Below are 19,463 nucleotides of genomic sequence, written 5' to 3'. Positions count from 1 at the left end.
ACTCTGACTCATCGAATCATCTGACTTGGAACGATTTAGTTAACCAGTAGCTTCTGAGAAACTTCCGAGGTCAATTTGTACCAGTGTTGAGGATTTATTTGTGCTTAACCGGTCTGGTTTTCGTCAAATAGCGAAGGTTGTGCAGAATCTTGAGAATGTTGGAATTTCCATAGTGCGTCGATATTGTCCATCGAAGATGTTCTGCCACTTAAACCTCTCATTTGTTTCGATTCGTGTCTGTGAAGATTTATTGAGACATTTTAGGCGAAACAGAAAATGGAGGGTGTAGACCCTAAAAGGGCATAGCCTGTTTAATTATTGGATTTGCGAAAACTCACGGATCTGGTTAGGTTAATTCTGCCTAATCGATCAGACAGTTTGTTTCAGACGGTGAATATCTTTGATCGATGATAAACTCTTCTGTTGTGTTGAAATTCAATTTTATAACGATAATAATGAAAATTGTATTAATTTAAAAACACGATTTAGTGTATTCAAATTTTTAATAGAGTTTTACTCTTGGAATATTTTCTCCCAGAAATGTGGACATTCTACTCACTTCTTGGCAATTTTATCTTTTATATCTGATTATATCATTTAGTAAAAGTTATACCTGCAATAATCATCGCGAAACACTAATGACCGGCTATTAAAAATTGCTTTTTTAACGATTACATGCAGTCAATTATTTCTGTTTTCCCTTGTTCGTTTATTTTGTGCAATCCTGCACCTGTAGTAACTATCATACATCATCCGTGACCCACAATGCGGAATGTTTTAAATTTAGAATTATTTTTTAAGGTTACTGATATTTAACTACTTTCACTTCTGCCTTGTTTCTCTTGCAATTTCCTTGGGATATCGGAGATATTTTGCAACGAATAATTAACGATGTAAGTTAGAAAGGAGAAGAAAATAGTGATAATCTTGGAAACTTTACGATAATATTATTCTAATGATGTAAAAATGATTAATATAATCATCCGATTACGAGAAACTTACAAATTACAAATTTTACAAATACGAACCTACAAATACAAAGCTTACAAATCCTTTTCACTAATCTATATTCGACTTTGACTTATGAAATTATTTCTAACGTGTATACAACAAATAGAAAAGCTAATAACAAAGCCAAAACTGATTGAACCAGTAATCTAGACATGACAGCTATAGTGGACGAAGAAATGTAATTTTACTAACATAAACAAAAAGTATTTTATTATAACATCCTTGATAGATTTCAAACGAAATAATAATTATTAAATGTTTCATTAATTTCCTAATTATTCACATCGATAGATTAGAATATTTAAAGAATTGTTCCTATGGTATTTCAATGTATCGATCGCCAGTCATCGAAGCCATGCATCTTGTTTAAAGATAAACTAACGTAGACTTTTGGAAAACAACGATAGCCCTATTACTGAAAAATAGTGCAAATCATAGACGAATTAATGCCATTAAAACAACCAAACGTTAAAGGAAAAGGAAAGAAGCTTATGACAGCCAAGAGCACTGAAGCAATTAATCTTTTGAAAAATCAAACCTAGAAAAGCCACATGACCACTTAGACGGTAAATTGAGCATTTAAACTAGACTTAAATTAATCTTAAAATTAGTTCACCGATCCTACGAGTCTATAAGCAACATAGCTTATGCAATATCCAGTGGCTTGGCATCGATAATTTCTCAGGTTTACCTCATTTTCTAGCAAGCGTATTAATACTTAACAAATGAGAGTGTACGTAATCATCAACGTTTTCTCCGCTTTCTAACGTTATAAATCGATTCATCGTAAAGGATTAATTTCCAATTATCTAATCGCAGATTTTTCACTGTTGCAGGTCGCAATGAGCTGATTGCCCGTTACATCAAACTAAGAACAGGCAAGACGAGGACGCGAAAGCAGGTCTCTTCGCACATACAAGTGCTTGCTAGGCGAAAACTTCGCGAGATCCAAGCGAAACTCAAAGTGGTGAGTATCCGAATATTTCTCATCCCGGTATGCTTTTTTCAGCTGAACACCTTTCATTTTCATTTTCCGTTCACATTTTCATTTCAATACCTACGATACAGTTGCGACAACATAAAATCGAAACAAACATGTTCATCGACTTCTAAACACGTCCCATCGAGATGTTAGAATATGAGAGAAATTTTTGGAAATTAAGTTACCATTCGTTATAGTATTCCATTTAGCCTATACCATTTAGTTTATATCCGAACACATGTGAATTGATGACTGATATTTGATATGCAGAACAACGACTGATAAGTAATTGAGCACGTGCAAATTAATGGGAAACTAATGACGGAATGTAATGATTGTCATTTCTAATGGAATCAACAGATCGTAGATATACATCGTTTGCTAGATTTGAATAAACTCGTCGATAGTTCATGAAAGTTGCATAAGAAATTCCACGTGTTTCAATATTACTGTTTAACCCATTCGAAGCCTACATAGCAGATGTCATGAAAAGAATTTTATATTATTAATTCCTGTTAAAATATGACACGTGGAGTATCATTGGTTCTGCATATTTATACTGACCAACGTCGTTTTTGTTAGAATAACGATTATTTAAGATATACGTATATTTTCAAATGTGAAAGAAAAGATATTTTATCTGTGAGGAACATTATATGACAGAATTCAGGCCTCGGATGGGTTGAGATCATCGCGATATTCTTCTTGTTGACTTATAATCTCATTCTATCCTTCTATCCTATTTCATCGTACTCAAAAATCGAATAACGCGAGAACGAAGAATATTCCAGAGAACAAAGTAAACTTTCGTGTTCATACTGCATCACTTCTCGGATTTACACAGAGAAATCAATCACCTCGAATCTCGATGTTCCATAATGCATAGTTAAGACACCGACAGTCAACTAACAAACTCACCTACGATTAAAAGCACATTCTCCGAAAAACAAGCAAATTTCTGAATATTTCCGGGGGTAGTCATGAATATGTCTTGTTTTCGAAAACGGATGAACGCTTTTTACCCGCGAATAATTCGATATTTTCAGTTTTTCACGTCTCTTCGTTTATCTCTTTTTTCCTCTTTCTCTCCCTCTTTTTCTCTATCTCTTTTCTCTCTCTCTCTCTCTCTCTCTCTCTCTCTCACGTCACATTTTTTCCTTTCTTTTTTTTTTAATTTCTACCCATCGACGATTTGGGTTGCGCCGGAATTAATTGTCAATAGAGAATTCGTTCGATCAGGAGCGACGTAGAGAGGTTTGTAGCGGAATAAATCACGCGTAAAAATGAACCCGGCCCGTTTAATCAACAGCTGAATTATTAAAGCGATTTGGGAACAATTGCGCGGCTGTTAATAAATCACAGCACGCTGCGTTCGCCGCTTCCATTCGACGGCCAGAGGCGGCCCCGGGTATATACCCGGGCGGAAGACAGAGAGCAAACGTTGCACGGTTGCATTGTTTGTACATGGAACGGTCAATAGCGGGCGGACGAATATAAAAAGGAGACAAAACGAACGTGTAAATTAAGCAATTCAAGCGTGTTTTACGCAGTTAATCAGCGCTAACGTATAGAACCGCGCACCGCGACGCGAGTTTATTTCCGGTTTCGACGTCCAGAGAGGTCCGTGAAAAAAATCAGTTAATTTCAACAGAGAAGAATTCGCTCGCGCGCCCATGCAATTTGAAAATCGTTTCTTGTCCGTTTAACTCGTTGGAGCACGGATTTTAAGACGAAAAGGACAGTCGTTTCGCAGAAAATTGGTAGCCACGTGAATTAGCTTTAGGGTGAGTTACGAATCAAAGCTGCTTAGTCTAAAGCGTATGATCAAAGATGAGACAATCCTGTCTTAGAGTATAGAAGATACCTGTACAAAGAAGCGAAAATCAATAGAAGACAGATGAATAATCTTTCCACCAATCACAGTTGACCTGTTCGAACGTGGAAAATGAAGAACTGAACCATCGAATCACTAGACTCCCTCAGGATCAATTGTGCCATCGAAAGAGAGGGAGGGATCAAATTCATGAACGCCAAATATCATGGATTGCAAACAGAATTCGGCGAAATCCCGGTTAATAACGAGCCAAACCGGTAACGAGCTTGTCAACGTTAATTAATGAAACCCGAAAACCGGCGTGGACGAGCTGTCAAAAAATTTGAAAGAACACGTGTACACGCATGGAAACGCTTGAAGCGTCGTCGGCTGGAATTGCGGAGCGACTGCATCTGCTACTGCAGTGGCCGCATACCGCGAGCATTATTCAGAGAAGCAGCCGGTGGCAGGACAGCCCCGGTGTGTGACGTAATTTTCTGGTTTCCGCGTTTCACGTGGGGTGTGAACAGCAGCCGGTGGCGGTGGTGGTCCCTGCCTGCTTATGCCGTTGGAGGCCGACCCGTTCGCGATTTATTCCGCGAGGAAAGAATTTTTAGGCACGCTGTTTACGTTTCCTGTGGTCACGCCTTATTTAATTTCTACTCGGTCGGTCGCCCATTAAAGACCATTCGCGGCGAACCGTACCGTGGCCGTATTTTTTCGCAAATACACCGGAGCGTTCTCCTATCAAAGTTCCCTGGCCAATGGGGAAAAGGGCACCGGCGACTTCCGTGGAACGCGCGCGCTCCAAGTTTCCGGTGATCATATCCGAGGATAATCGCGGAGTTCCCTGAGGACGCAGGGTGGGAAAAATGGCAATGGTTAGCGAACGGGGTCAACACTCTGTAATTGGACTCTTCTTTACTTACGAGTAAGTAAGTTTATGGGATTAGGATTTCTTGGTTTGCTATGGGAACTGGAGATTGATCGTAGTTACAGGTATAGGTATGATAATACTGTTATTTGGGGCATGATCGTAGGTACAGTTGTAATGTAAGGATAATAGGTATGGGTTATAAGTGTAGCGGTGTCATTGTTTGGTATAGTGATAGTGTGAGAATAGTGATTGCTAGGAATTCGTGGAACAATGATGTACTAATAGTAATAAAATTCAGTAGTATGATGATAAATGTATAAAACAGAATTAAACATGTAGTTACCTGTGTACGTAACTTCCAAATCACATAGCTTTGTAGATGATTAAATAAATTTTTTGTCATTGTTTTATATTATGTCAGCGTTTGAGGTTATCTTGATTACAATTAAATATACTTGCTGATATTTAACGTAGACTGACTGCAACTGTTTGCGTTAATATATCACGTGCAAAAACAATTCCGTAATTGCTGACATTTGATAGGAAGCTAAAAAATAAATAAATATACTAATGAATAAAATCTGCAACATAATTATAAAAAATATTAGCGAATTCTTGTTAGTTTGATACTGAACTTTTGCTCGTTTAGTCAAATTTATCGAATGCTAAACTTTTGCCAACTTAGTTTAACATTCATTAATGCGAACTTCCGTTACAAAGGAACAATAGTTAACAACTTGATCATTGGCCTTCTATATCGTAGCTTCCTGTATCGTAATAGCATACTCTGTGGTACCTAGGAATCATGGAACCATGTTCAGTGTCCAACGCGATTAAGAGAGAACCCTCAAACCTTCTCGAGAATGTTGTTCCGATCTCAACTTACCTTTGGAGTCTAGAATCTGGAACTTTATAACGTCAGAACTGTGATGCAAAAATTATATCTCGATACTTCGATTACCATATACGATTACTATTATCGCTGTGTTCACCAGGAATATTTCGAGTACCATGGGAACCTGAAAAAGATAACTACAATTAGAATAACATACAAGACAATATTTTACGATCATTTTTTTCACCTTACCAGAATTTTATTTGATCTGCTGAGAAAAGTGTCACATTTGATTATCGAGGTTTACTGTAAACAGAAATTCAGGGGATAAAAATAGCTATCGGTAGAGAATCTGATGTTAATACAATAGTACTAATGCAAGGCAAATAAAATTGCAATTAAAATACAATGACTACTATACCTACTACTAGTTCTACGAAATTGGCAGGAAATGTAAATAGAAGCATGAGACTTGGGTCCAAGCTGGTCCGGACGTGAGACTGAGGAAAATTTTGTCGGTCTTGTAGGCAGGAGTCCCTGTTTACTACTGAAAGTCGACACTGAGCATCGACGTTCGACGACCACTTAGCTACATCCGCAGCCATCGGTGACCGTTTTGTTTATATTTCCTGCCAATTCTTGTTGAACGGAATATAGACATTTCCGACCACAATGTAGGATCGTTTCATTATTCGGTTAACACGTTTTTGAAAGTAAAAGTACGCTATTGCAGAGATATAATATATAATAGAATGTACCTAGTATTTGCATAATACATAATTTATCTACAATTTGCATAACATATAGTACGTTATTAAAATTTGTATGCAAAGATTTTGAACACTTTATCGATACAAATATCAGCATCATGCGAATCATTCAAGGATTTTTATATTCGATCAAACAGTAATTCTGCTACATTTTTATGCTAGGCGAAAAGTTTTTCGCACTTCAAACAAAAATTACAACATGGCCGCAGAATTTTAAGAACCATTACAGACGCACGACTTCCCCTAATCTTCGAATATTATAAACACCTAGCGAAATCGAAGCAAGAAAATTAGCAACAGCTATAGTTCGAAGAAGAACAACCGACAATTTAATCCACGTTAAAGTTAAAACGCCAAAACTACCTGTTTCGCGATTCGTGCGTATTTTGTACCCAACAGACAGGTGATTAATCGGGATGCATCAATTTTTCCTGGAAGCACATTCTTCCCAGAATCAGGCCGAGCCATCTATATCCCCGGAATAATCCTGCACTGAGCATTACAGTGTAATTGATCGTTGCGGTGTAAACGCGTATCTCTCTCTCTCTCTTTTCCACCATTTCCTACCCCCATGCCTCCTCTTTCTCTCTCCCTCTCTCTCTCTTTCTATCCTCCCGATAACTGACGATACAACCAAAAACGGCCGAACGGCATTTCAGAATGTCGATAAACATGTCCAGCCCGTTACCCGGCCAATTCTGCATTCCTCGCGTGTATTTGCGCCATGAGGGGGCCGCCGCAGACAGGGACAGAACGATACCATGACCGACAGAGAAGTTGGAGAGGACGCGAAAATTGAAAAACAAGAGGGAAAAAAAATAGAAGGAAAGAAGATGGAAAAATAGAAAAAAAATTGGAGGGAAGAGAGAGAGAGAGAAGAGAAAAAATGCATCGAGGGTAGCCACCCTCTCAATTAACCGAATTGATTTTCCACTGCAGATTCGTCGGTGTACAACGATCCCACGGAATGAAATGGATTTTTCGTACGCGCCCGATTTCGCGATAATCATTTTTTCCACTCTTCTGTCTTTATCTATCTGTCTCTACCATCTTTTTTTTTGTTTTCTTTCCATTCTGCCTCTCTCGATCTCCCTTTCGTTCTTTCCTCTTTTTCCCCCTTTTTTCTTCCTTTGTTTTATTTTATTTTCTTTTATTTTTCTTTTTGTTATTAAATTCGAAATTTCGCTCATCCGCATTCCCTTTTAATAAATCACGCTACGTAGAAAATAGAAGCGTACGTGTTACACGTATACACACGTGAGTGGTACACGGTCGATTTTTACCCCCGCGCGTTGTATACATTCGCAAGTGTGTTTTGTATTTATGCAGGATTTACCACCCGATCGTATATAGAAACGCGACGCGCGAAAACACACGTTTATTCCGTAAATAGTAGAAAGAAGCGGCTTTTACGTTTACATGCACGTTGGACGATTTTATTTCGCGTAAATGCGAAGGTGGGAAAGACGGCCAAGTAGTTTTTTAATTAGGTAGTTTAAATTATAGAAATATACAGAGTCCGTTTTTTGGGATAAATTTCCAACAGCAGGGATGAAGATTATTTGACCTCTAATTGGAATTTCTATCTCTAATTGGAATAAAGTAAAAATCTATTCGCATAGCGTTATAGAGAATTAAATGCACAATGATGATTTAATTAGGAGACCACATTTCTCTAAATTTATTTCTTTTATTTAGCATCATATTGTCCAGTATTGTATCATTTTTAAATTGGATCTGTATATTATTGTTTAGAGCTTTATTTATGTATGTTATTAGATACTGCTTTGACGTTAGTGTGAGAAGCTGCAATTCGATGTGAATATTTTCTCCTTGAGATTCAAAATTGTCTATATCGAAATTGAGGCTTGACATATATCAGGTTCGAAATTTCATGGGAAGAGTATTTGCAGATTTTAATATTCTTTGCTTTGCATAAGTACAAATCTGACATTCGTTAGCCGAGAAATTGTCGACGCAGGTTGTGATACAAAGTGAAATCTGTTGAAGTATCGAATAATAATTTGTTAATTTTGGAGAATTTAATGGATGGTTATTTTCAAGAGACTCCTCTGTTGTTGACCTGTAGTGAAAAGTACTTAGGAACATGAATGCTCGCACAGAAGAGGAGTGCCATGAAATGGCATTAAATGTCGCACTTGTGTCCTCACGTTCAAGCGATTTATTCAAAAGTTATGATATGTTTATCGAGTTTGTAGCATGCATTTGTAATATTTGTGACATCACGCTAACTAATAAAAAAATATAATATCTTGAAAGAAATAAATTCCTTTTCGCAATCGCACGAAGAAACGTAACACTAAATTGAACATATTTATTAAAAAACAGTTCTTGCCTAAATAAAAGCTTCATTCATGATGAATATAAAAGGAATTTGTTTATTAGATGATGAATCAAAATTGAAGTAATTAAAAAAATTAAAAAGATTTTTGAAGATTAAAAATTTCAAAAAGTTAATTCTATGGTAATGCTTATCGTCTTTAATAAGGTAGAAATCGCTAATGAAACGATATTTTTAATATTTTTAAGAACATAAAGTGCAATGGAACAGAACAAATCATGGAAGTGTCTCAAACGATGAAAAGCAAGTGAAAACCACCGGAATGCTAATAATAAAACATGATAATGAATGATTATGTCTAATGAGAAAAACGGGACATTTAAAAATGTACCAAAGAGAGTGGATCATTCGTGCAATTACCAAAGCCAATAATCCTCTCTACCACGCTTACGCGATTCAAACCTTGGCATAATGGCAGGAACCAAAATGGTGAAAAGGAAAGGCGTATGAATCTGGCAATAAAAAGGAGGCAACGATTGAATTGCAAACGATCCAAAGCCGATACCATAAAAATAGTGTTCACTGGGTGTATACAGAGAGGAACACCCAAAAAGAGACATCAGCCGTATAAAAAAGGAGAGCGAGCGTGCTAAAAAGAGTGGGAGTGGGGGGAGTGAAAGAGGAGTGAAAAAAGAGAGAAAGGGAAACACACAGAGAGGCAGCAGGCAAAAGTTGGCAGTTTTTCGGCGCGCACAGTGACCGAAGAGAAAGCCTTTATCGCTCTGGCATTGTTACGCGGCACGCTTCATTCCGAATGGGCAGAGCTTGTAATGGCTCTTCCATTACGGATTTATGAACGAAATTGAAAAGGCCTGTAGCGGCGGCGGGGCAAGGTGCGCGCGGTGGGTCAGGGTTGGGGTCGGAAAGGTTTTAGAGGGGTGTGGAGGTGGTGGTGGTACACGCCAATTTCCCGGATATCACGGGAACGAAGCTCCCGTGTCCGCTTCGTCAGCGATTTTCGACAGCACGTTGCGCGCGCGGGTGCGGCGCTGATTAAAACGACGGCTTTCCGATAAAAGCGCAAAATTCCCGCGAATTTCGCGACCCAAAACCAGCTTTGTTTCTGCAATCAACTGCATTGCCGTTTCACTCGATAGCGATCGATGACATCAACCGCGCTCCGGTCGGGCTAAAACAGCGACAGAACGCGAACAAGGGTGTGAGACAGCTGTGAGAAGGGATGGGAAATTCAGCGGTGAGAACGAAATTATGCAAGCTGCGAGGAGAAATCGTTCACCGATTTAATTCTAACCCATGGCAATTCAATCTGCTTGATATAGAAGGAGAAAAAATTCGAATTCGTGAACCGGTCATTTTTTAAACAAATTTTTGCAATTTTGTTTACCGCTATTTTGTCGAGACTAGTTTTCTGCGATGTTCTTCGAACGATCGAGTTGTACCTGTGCTTTTTAATAATATGATTTGATGATGAGATTTTTTGCAAGAACGCGTTGAGAATAACAAATTAAATGGTTTCTTTCGGATTATATTTGATCTTAACGTTCCCAAATTGGCTAGTAGCTTATTTTTGAATCGCATTTGTAGAAAATCTGTCTGTGTTTTAAATACTATGATGTCATAGCTACAGAAGAATTGCACCGAGTCGTAATATCTCGGAGAACTGTAACTGCGTGAACTTAGTATAGAAATGAAATTGAATTTGTAAGAGTAATTACTATAAATAATCTAGAATAGAAAATGTCTTTGTTCGGCATAAAAGTGAAATATTTGACAAACGTTTCCATTGAAACAAACTTAAAATAGAACAACGTTCCATACCAACGTTTATTCTAACCATTCCAACTAAATCAAACCGATCTAACCACATTGAAGCAAACAGTATCTAAACAATTCCTTTCTATTTTTCTTCTAAAACGACTTATTCTTCCAACTAATCAGACCCAATCCCGAAATTTCATTACAATTTTCTCTAACAAAAGATCATCGTCACAGACCATCATCGGCAAACACGATCACGCTTACTTACAACTCACCACTATCATTAATGAAATTAAATGTTCGACAACATCGAATAACGAATACAGCTCATCGTAACAAATAAAAAAAAAGAAAAATACAAAAAAAAAAACAAAAAATGAAAAACTAAGAACAATCATACATCATCGTAGTTTCCCCGTCACTCGACAATGCGTTGTAATCGGTTTGACGATTTGTTAGGATAATGCCGCCAAGGAGAAGGCGCTCCAGACAATGTCGAGCATGTCGAGCGCCCAGATAGTATCAGCTGGGAGTGCGATACACAACAAGATGCCCCCCGCCCTCGTGGGGCCCCTTGCCCTTCATGCTTCCACCCCTGTCTCCTATCCCGGAGCGGTAAGTCCCGATCACGGAGAACCCCTTGGAACATTTTTTTTTTTTTTTTAAGCGGCATATCTTCTTTTTATTACAAGATAGAAAACACACAGAAAGAAAAATAAAAAAAGAAAAAGGAGCCACGAGCTTTGGGGTGAGACGACGAGACACGCTTACTCGACACGATGCGTAAAGAGAGAAAGAAAATTTCTGCTAAAAACGACGATATTTTATCTTTTTCTCTTAATTACATTACGGTTAACACATTGGCGATTGACAATGGAAATTTATGTTTTCATATGAGAATCTTGGAAACTTGAAAATCTCGTTCCCGGGTATGTGCATTATTTCTTAATTATTTACGACAATATCTGTAATTCTTGTCACATTTACGAAAAGAAAGCTGTTTTATTGTAGCTGACAGTGATCAGAGTCAATGATCCCGTGTTTTACTGATCACGATCACGAATTTTAGCAAACATATTGCCAATGTGTTAATGGTCACATGTCAGGAGAAGAGATTCGTGTTAAGATGATAAAGGTGAAAGTTAATCAAAAGAGAAAACGTGTTCTTGATCGTCGACGACACTCAGGATCTCTCTTGATCATCTCTTGTTGCCCATCGCTATTTTCTTTTTTTTTTCTTTTTTCGTTGGACGAACGATCAGTGTCTCGTCGTCTTGAGGATGTGAACTTTGATTATGCTATCACGTACACTGTCGGTTTGGCTTCTTCTTTGACGTTCGTATCTGTTTTCTTTTCACTCTAACAGCTTCGCCCTGTAACCATCTCTAATCCGCTTGCAAGAGGCCAATCACATTCGTGTGGTTTTGTCTGAACTTACCTAAACATTCTTGTTAGTGCCGCGAGAGTTCTGACGCTTTTGCGAAGTATCACGTGAATAACACATATGTACACACACGGTGATAGAGTTTCACGTTTGTTAATTGATTTGATCGAAACATATCTGGATGTTACGCGTTTAAAGATAATTATCGTTATCGAATAACGTTCGATGAAATAAAATCGTTTGAAACTTCTATCGTTTCTAAAATATAAGTTTTCGGGCAAGTTCATTTATTTCATAACGATCCGTGTTCACTCGATTATCGTGTATTCAGAGATATGTCTTTCCTTTTTCTTCTCGTCGCAATGGTGCAAGGAATTACAGGCGATGCGCTCAACTTTTTCTTCCTATTTTCTTTTAATTTTCATTCTCACGTATACAACACAATTACACATGTACAGTTTCTATCGTTCCTTTTTTATCTTTTTTTTGTCCTTCGTCAGCTTCTGTTCTCTTGTGTCGCGCTGCTTATGGTTGTCGTCCAAAGAAGGGAGAGAACCAGATTAAAAGAAAAGCGTTTTTATGGCTTCGAGACTAGGTTCTCCTTTTTCTATTTTTCTTGTTTTTCTTCTAGCTATCTTTCTTTATGTCTCTTTCTCTCTTTCTCTTTTTCCCTGTCTCTCTCTCTCTCTTTCTCTCTCTCTCTCTTAATTATGGAAGCTTACGCGACAAAAACTAACCATCCTCATAAAAACGAAACCCCCTTGCTCTCTGCTGCTACGCCCCTGGGGGCCCTTGTTGTGTATTGTTCAATTTGTCCGTCGCTCTATCTTTTTTACATATGTATATCACCTGGGCATATATACACACGTACATACACGGGTTTGCATATTGTATACGGAATTTTTGGACATTAATTACACGTTGTGAGGCGTCGTTGTGGCTTACCAAACTGTCTTTCTCTCTTCACGTAATACGACTACTATTATTTTCCTTCGCTGTTGTGTTCGTGCGTATCTTTTTTTTTTCTGTAATTTAATCGTGTCTTTACTATCATGTTAATTTTTTTTTGTTCGTACTTGTTTTAATTCTTCTTCACCCTATTCCGAAGCGTCACGATCGTTCCTCACCCGAGGGCTCGAAGGCTCACGGAGAAATATGAAATATCTTCCTGGCACTACTTCGAACTTCTTCATTTTCAGTTGATATTTATTTTTGTAAATTCATGATAATCCAAGCATCGAAATTGCTTTCTTCACTATAGTTTGGACCATTTTTCTGGATTTCCTACAACTGTAAAATTGTTATACTGTAACTATACAATGTTATTCTAGTACTCTATCCTATTTGTTAATTTACAAAAATGAGTCCAAAGTTGAACGTCTCGAATTAAATATAACAAAATTATTTTACCAAAATAAAAGTAAGCCGGAAGACAAGTCATTTTCTCCATCAAGATCTGCGACTAACACATTCAAAGCTGTTTTAGTTCCAGAAGACTAATGATTCCCAGAATACATATATAGTATGCAATTGGTACAAGAAGGCACAGTTGGTGTAGCATTTGTATTTAATAACCTGAAAATAAAAAAAGAATTATATTAGAAAAATTATCCTGTTTTTTGGCGAGTGACTATTACATTTAATCTCAAACATTTGTGTAAAAGTCTCATTTATGAGATCGATTAATTTTTCGAAACAAAAGTTCCAAATTTACTTTAAATATATCAAATTAAACACCAATCATGTACTTTGATATTGTATTAAAATAAAAAAGAACCGAACAAAATAGAATGTCAGATCTAAATCGGTAGAGAATTAAAGATTACAATTACAAAACTAAAAAATGAAATAAAAAATTTATTATTAAAATTACCATTTACTCAGTAAGTATTGGCAGCCACTGTACCTGATTTCGAAGTGATCTGAATGATGATATTCGATAGGAACTTCGGGTTATCATAGTCCTGGAACAAATGCATAGCATTGAATGGCAAAAAGCTTCAGTGTCACAAAGAAAGGGTAAAAACAGAAACTCGTTGGGGAGGAAGGAGTAGAGGAATCTTAAATTTAAGATTTTGGCTTCGGGGACTTGAATTAAGTTATATCAATAGTCTTAAGTTTAAAATTCTTTTAGTATAATGCATTGAATTTTACTTCTACGTACACGTCTGCAGCAGTGTATGCGTAAGTCCCTGACAGTCCTTTTAGCTATTCTTACTTAGAAGCACACGACTAAGATCAACAAACCACACATATAACGGATGAATTAGTTGAAAGAGTATCTTCATTGAATTAAATATAAATTGCGTTAAAGTTCAAAATTTGTGCACGTATACATGCAATATATGCAGTCCATCTCATTAAATACAACGTAATTCCATATATCTACTTCGTGCTCAATGAACGCATCTGCGAAACAAATGTTTTATTGCTTATGTTCAAATCAGTCCCCGAACACCGCGACTTCAAAATTTTACTAATAGTTTAGAGTATTTCAGTAATTATACTTCTTCAATTAGATCCGTTGCTACGACTGTGCACGTATAAGTAAAAATCAATGCATGGTATCGCTAAAAGTTCTTTATTATGACAGTAGTTCCAAAAGGCTCTAGGGGGGCCGATCGAGATGCAATTTGAAGAATTGAGAGGAGCAGAAGAGCGAATGCTAAATTAAAAATTTCAATTCCGGGAATTTCGCAGTTTCTGAGACATTAATGAAGCTGAAATATTAGATTTGGGGTTCGTTCCTCCGCGTCTCCCTCCCCTCCAAATTTCATCTCGATCGGCCACTGGGGCCTTTCGGAACTACAGCCCAAAGAAAAAAAGGCAGATATCGACTTTTCAGCCATTCTGGCAGCCGGGTCTGCAGCCAGGAACGTCCCAGGATGTCAAACCGTTTTCGCAGCCGGCGTACGCCGGAAAACCAGCGACAGCGGTTTCAAGCGCTGACATGGTCCAGGCTCAACCACCCCCGCCCTGGGAAGGACGTGCCATCGCAACCCACAAGCTTAGGCTTGTCGAGTTCTCGGCCTACATGGACCAACAGAGAGACCAGGATATTGTAAGTACTCCCGCGCAAAATAAAATGGCGAGGAACGTTGAGTTTAACCGTGGGATGAATGACACCTTGCTTCGTACAGAACGTGGAAAAAAGTACGGATGGTAGAAGCGGAAACGCATTAAAATCGTGGTGCAAAATTAACCCTGCTTGAGGGCCATTGAGTCGCTTCCGTTCTAATCTTGTTCTTTCTTCTTTCTTTTTTTAAGAAAAAAGGAAAGAGAAACAATTCCGTGGAAGATACAAGAGAGATTTGTCAAAATCTCACTGTATGAAAGCTGTTATTGATACGCGTGTTTTTCCTGTTTCTCAGTTTTATCGTAAAAATTCGTTGGTATTGGAAATCGTTTTTAAAGAGCATGATTGAACCGAAAAGATTTCAAAGACCATAAGAGGGTTATATATTATTTACGATAGCCTGTAATAAACAACTTTTTAATTAGTATTAATTCTTGTTTGATTCCATGTTATAAATGGTTGAGGGAATAGTGTATATGTAATGATGGTACTTACATTGTATTTTATTTGTAATCTTCGTTTCTCTTCTGATATGACTTATGTAGCATGGGATTAATTACTTTGAAAATATACTCTGTATTGAACAAACATGTTAAGAATGGTTTTATTTTATGATCAATGCTATCCAAACTTCACATCTGAGGATCCAATATTAACAGTACCTAGAATGAAATATTAAAAACATATTAGTCAAGCAACAAACAAAAACTATCATAATATTACAAAACTACGATCAGCAATAAGTATAGTCCTCGTTTCTCGTCTTACTCTCGACAAAACTGAAATTTCTCTGTCTCAAAACTGAAACGATTTAAGTTTTTTCCGATTAACACTTACACCGTTTCTACTCCAACTTTCGTCGTTCCTCTTGCAACGTTTCCGTCCAGATCCAGGTGCCTGCGAAAAGAAAAATATCGTAAAAAAGAGTTCACCATTTAACGGACCGTAGATTCAACGTTACACCCTGGTTAACGAGAGCTTTTTTCCATCTGTACGAAGTAGCCTCAATAAAGTCGAATAGTTATTTGCTCGTTTCGAGTTCTCGGTAGAGGGCCAGCCGATGTTTAGCGCGCGAACGAAGAGACTAAATTGCCCCTGTTACATTTAAATGGCTGTCATAAGTTTAATAGTCGGAGCAATCAGGATAGGCGTTGCCGGCCGGAAGTCGGAGTTTCACCCCAGCGAACGTTCGAATTGTTTTTTTCCGTTTTCTTCCTTTGCAGTACCAAAAGCACCTGTTCGTCCACATAGGAGGATCGGCGACATACGCGGATCCGTTGCTAGAGGCTGTTGATGTCAGGCAGATATACGACAAATTCCCAGAGAAAAAGGGTGGCCTGAAGGAACTTTATGACAAGGGACCACAGGCGGCCTTCTTCCTCGTTAAATTCTGGGCTGATCTCAATACGAACATTCAGGACGAAGCTGGAGCCTTCTACGGCGTAACAAGCCAGTAAGCGTTGAAATTCTTAATTGGCAAAAATGTTGGCCTGACATTTGACAGAACTTACAATTTTTCGTAGACCGAATAAATTTGCAGTCTTGATTGTGCACGTTCCATTACATTCTTTTTCTAACGAATTTTGCTATTATCGAGATTGTTGTAAAATGAATGAACAGACGTCGGGAAATTCTGGTACCTGTAATAATACAAAAAAATTACGTTATTCTTCAGTGAACTATTATTTAATACATATTTAATAAATAGTTGTTAAATTGTGAAGCTATTAACTACTTAATAGTTAATTAGAAAACGATAATAATTAAGATAATTGGTTTGAACAAATTTTATAAATATAGATAAAATTTTAAATGTACTGAAAATAACAAAGTTTTTAAATGCAATTAATTTACTGAGATCAATTTGAGATTGCAAAAAGTACAAAGAAAGAGAAAAATGGCCAAGAGAATTCCTAATCAAGTAATACCTTGCATTAAATTAAAACGTTCACGTTGAAATTATAAAAGGGACCTTTTATACTGATAGAGTTATATTTTACAGGTACGAGAGCAACGAGAACATGACGATAACGTGTTCGACCAAAGTCTGCTCTTTCGGGAAACAGGTGGTGGAAAAAGTGGAGACGGAATACGCTAGGTTCGAGAATGGCAGGTTCGTCTATCGTATTAACCGTTCACCTATGTGCGAGTACATGATCAACTTCATACACAAATTGAAGCACCTGCCGGAAAAGTACATGATGAACAGCGTTCTCGAGAATTTCACCATTCTCCAGGTACGATATATCTTTTTCCCTCAGAATAGCTTTTTCTTTTTTTTTTCTTTTTTTCCTGAATAATATGTTTAAAACCAACAATTTCGATAATTCATTTCTCAAACAGGTACATATAATCGCTGTCAAGTGCGAAATAATCTAAAATAGCACCTATACTTATTATCATATTTTATCATTTCGACATATTTCGCATCATTAATTTATATATACAAAGAAACATTTTGTAATAATTTCGTTATTAAATAAAAATTTCTTATTACGTTGAATACTAGATGAATTTCATATATCTTATTTCAAATATTATGTCTAATATTTGAAGAATTGTACATTTTGTGAATATGACTGTATATTCAATTTAAATGTTTTAATTAATTTCGACATTATCAGTCACCATGACAATTCATGTGTTAGTATTTCGTATATGAGATATACGAAGTACAAATTATCATTTTAGTCATCGTTTGAAATTCCTTTATAAGCATCAAAGTATCTTTATAAAATTATTACTGAAATACCTTTTTAAATTGCAGGTTGTAACGAACAGGGAGACGCATGAAACGTTGCTGTGCACGGCATATGTGTTTGAGGTATCGACGTCTGAGCACGGTGCACAGCATCACATATACAGATTGATCAAGGATTAGCCTGCTTGAACCTGCTCGCCATGCAGCCATCCACCCCCATCAGTGCCTACCATCACATAAAAAAAAAAAATCATCCATACGCGCATATACACGATTACACACAAAAATGTTAACCCTTTGAAGCGTTATGGTTATTTCGTTTAACCATATCGAATGTTTAAAATTATTTTATATAATTACGTATTCGTTTCTTCATCCTTTACCGAGGATATAAATATAGTATTTACATGTAGGATAAATATGATATTTATATCACACACTAAGTAATTAATAAAATTTGATTTTTATTAATTTGCGTATGAAATATGTAAATATTTCTATAATTTAATATTGCTTTCCAATGTTTTCTTTTTTCTATTGATTATAAATGATTAAGGATTTCGAATATTTGTTTCAAATGCATGCTTCAAAGGGTTAAGCGTGAATACAAAATAGTAAACACGCTCGTACTATACACAAATACATTTCGCGTCTATGTGTAACAGAGTTTCTATCAAAAATGTTCCGTTAACAAAAATGAAAAAGGAAAAGGAGTCAAGGAGTCACATGTTTATTTTAGAAATAGAGATTGAATCGGACGGTTATTGTATAAATGAACTTTTTTTGCAAATCTGAGATTCATCTTGATTTTTAATCAAATTGTAATTTTTAATCGAATTAGGTGTTTCTTCGTTCAGTATTTCCGAACATTATTTTCTGGGAAACTCCTTAAAGAGAACTTGAAACACATACACAAATACATAAATACGTTATATGCGTACACAAACACAAAAGATACATGTACACCTTCACACGTTAAAAGTACTGGCCAGCCCGAGCTTGAGTTTGATTCAAAACCGAGAAAAATTGTAATAAAGAAAAAAAAAAAATAATTGGTACGCGTGTTTTAACGTATCGTGGAAAGGATTTCCTGCTCGTAGTCTTTGCAGGAAGCGCGTTCCAGATGACGAAATTGTAAATTTTATATTGAAACAGATATAATCGTATATATATTTTATGAATATTCCGTCATTCGCTTGCAAACGATCGAATTCGTCGCGATTTTAATAAAAGAGATATAATAAAAGTTAAGTTGAAATTGACGACAATAAATTTGGTATGGGAAAAAAATGCGAGTCGGAGATATAGTGTATGTACTGAAGAATGAAAAAAAATATGTAAAAAAATATTAAAAAAAAAGAAAAATAAGAAGAGAAACAGACTCTGATCTCGGAAAGGCGTGGTACCAACATAATTTAGTATTATAGTTTTATTATTAAACTAGGAAATAGATCAAACAAGACATCCACACACAGATATACATATATTACATATAAGAATATATATGTTAAATATTAATGCAATGATTACGATTTACATTGTTATAAATGATCGTGTATAAAGTTATCTAAGTGATTTCTAAGTTTTAAACGAAATGGAAGTTGAATAGAGAGGTAATGCCATTATGATTTCTTAAGTTTCCTTGGTTATAGTATCATAATTTTTTTTTTCTTTTTTAATTATCCAAACCGAGTAAGGTCGAGAGTAATATTACAAGGACCTTTCCTTAAGCTTTTTGTTGTAGAATTGTTTTCCTCTTTTTTTCTTTTTTTTTTTTTTTCTTAGCTGTATTATGACTAACGGTAAAAATTTTTCGCTGCTGAGCTTTTTAATTCTCAATGATCAGATGAAAGAAGAGAATGATTTTTACGTACTTTTTAAAAGAGGCAATCTTTTAATAAACGCACTTACAGTCGTGCAAACCCACCCACTC

At 36.5% G+C, this 19,463-nt stretch overlaps 1 protein-coding gene across 1 annotated transcript; it reads left to right on the top strand.

Annotated features, from left to right (window-relative positions):
• The first annotated feature begins 1,163 nt into the window (after positions 1-1,163).
• On the top strand, positions 1,164-17,817 carry scalloped (TEA domain transcription factor 1 homolog scalloped). The gene is made up of 7 exons (XM_017909004.1): positions 1,164-1,189; positions 1,831-1,978; positions 10,829-10,984; positions 14,599-14,814; positions 16,053-16,282; positions 16,832-17,066; positions 17,597-17,817. Exons 1-7 carry the CDS (start codon positions 1,164-1,166, stop codon positions 17,708-17,710), a joined length of 1,125 nt encoding a protein of 374 aa, XP_017764493.1. The 3' UTR covers positions 17,711-17,817.
• The last annotated feature ends 1,646 nt before the right edge of the window (positions 17,818-19,463 follow it).

The sequence above is a fragment of the Eufriesea mexicana genome, unplaced genomic scaffold (assembly GCF_001483705.2).
Source record: "Eufriesea mexicana isolate 0111107269 unplaced genomic scaffold, ASM148370v2 scaffold13974, whole genome shotgun sequence".
NCBI classification, from domain to species: Eukaryota; Metazoa; Arthropoda; class Insecta; order Hymenoptera; family Apidae; genus Eufriesea; species Eufriesea mexicana.
This window is presented reverse-complemented; position numbering and strand designations above follow the sequence as displayed.

Coding starts and splice junctions, on each gene's coding strand:
- scalloped (XM_017909004.1), top strand. CDS start 1,164: ATGACAGCTATAGTGGACGAAGAAAT. Junction 1,190..1,830: donor GCTATAGTGGACGAAGAAAT/GTAATTTTACTA, acceptor ATCTAATCGCAG/ATTTTTCACTGTTGCAGGTC. Junction 17,067..17,596: donor AGAATTTCACCATTCTCCAG/GTACGATATATC, acceptor TTTAAATTGCAG/GTTGTAACGAACAGGGAGAC.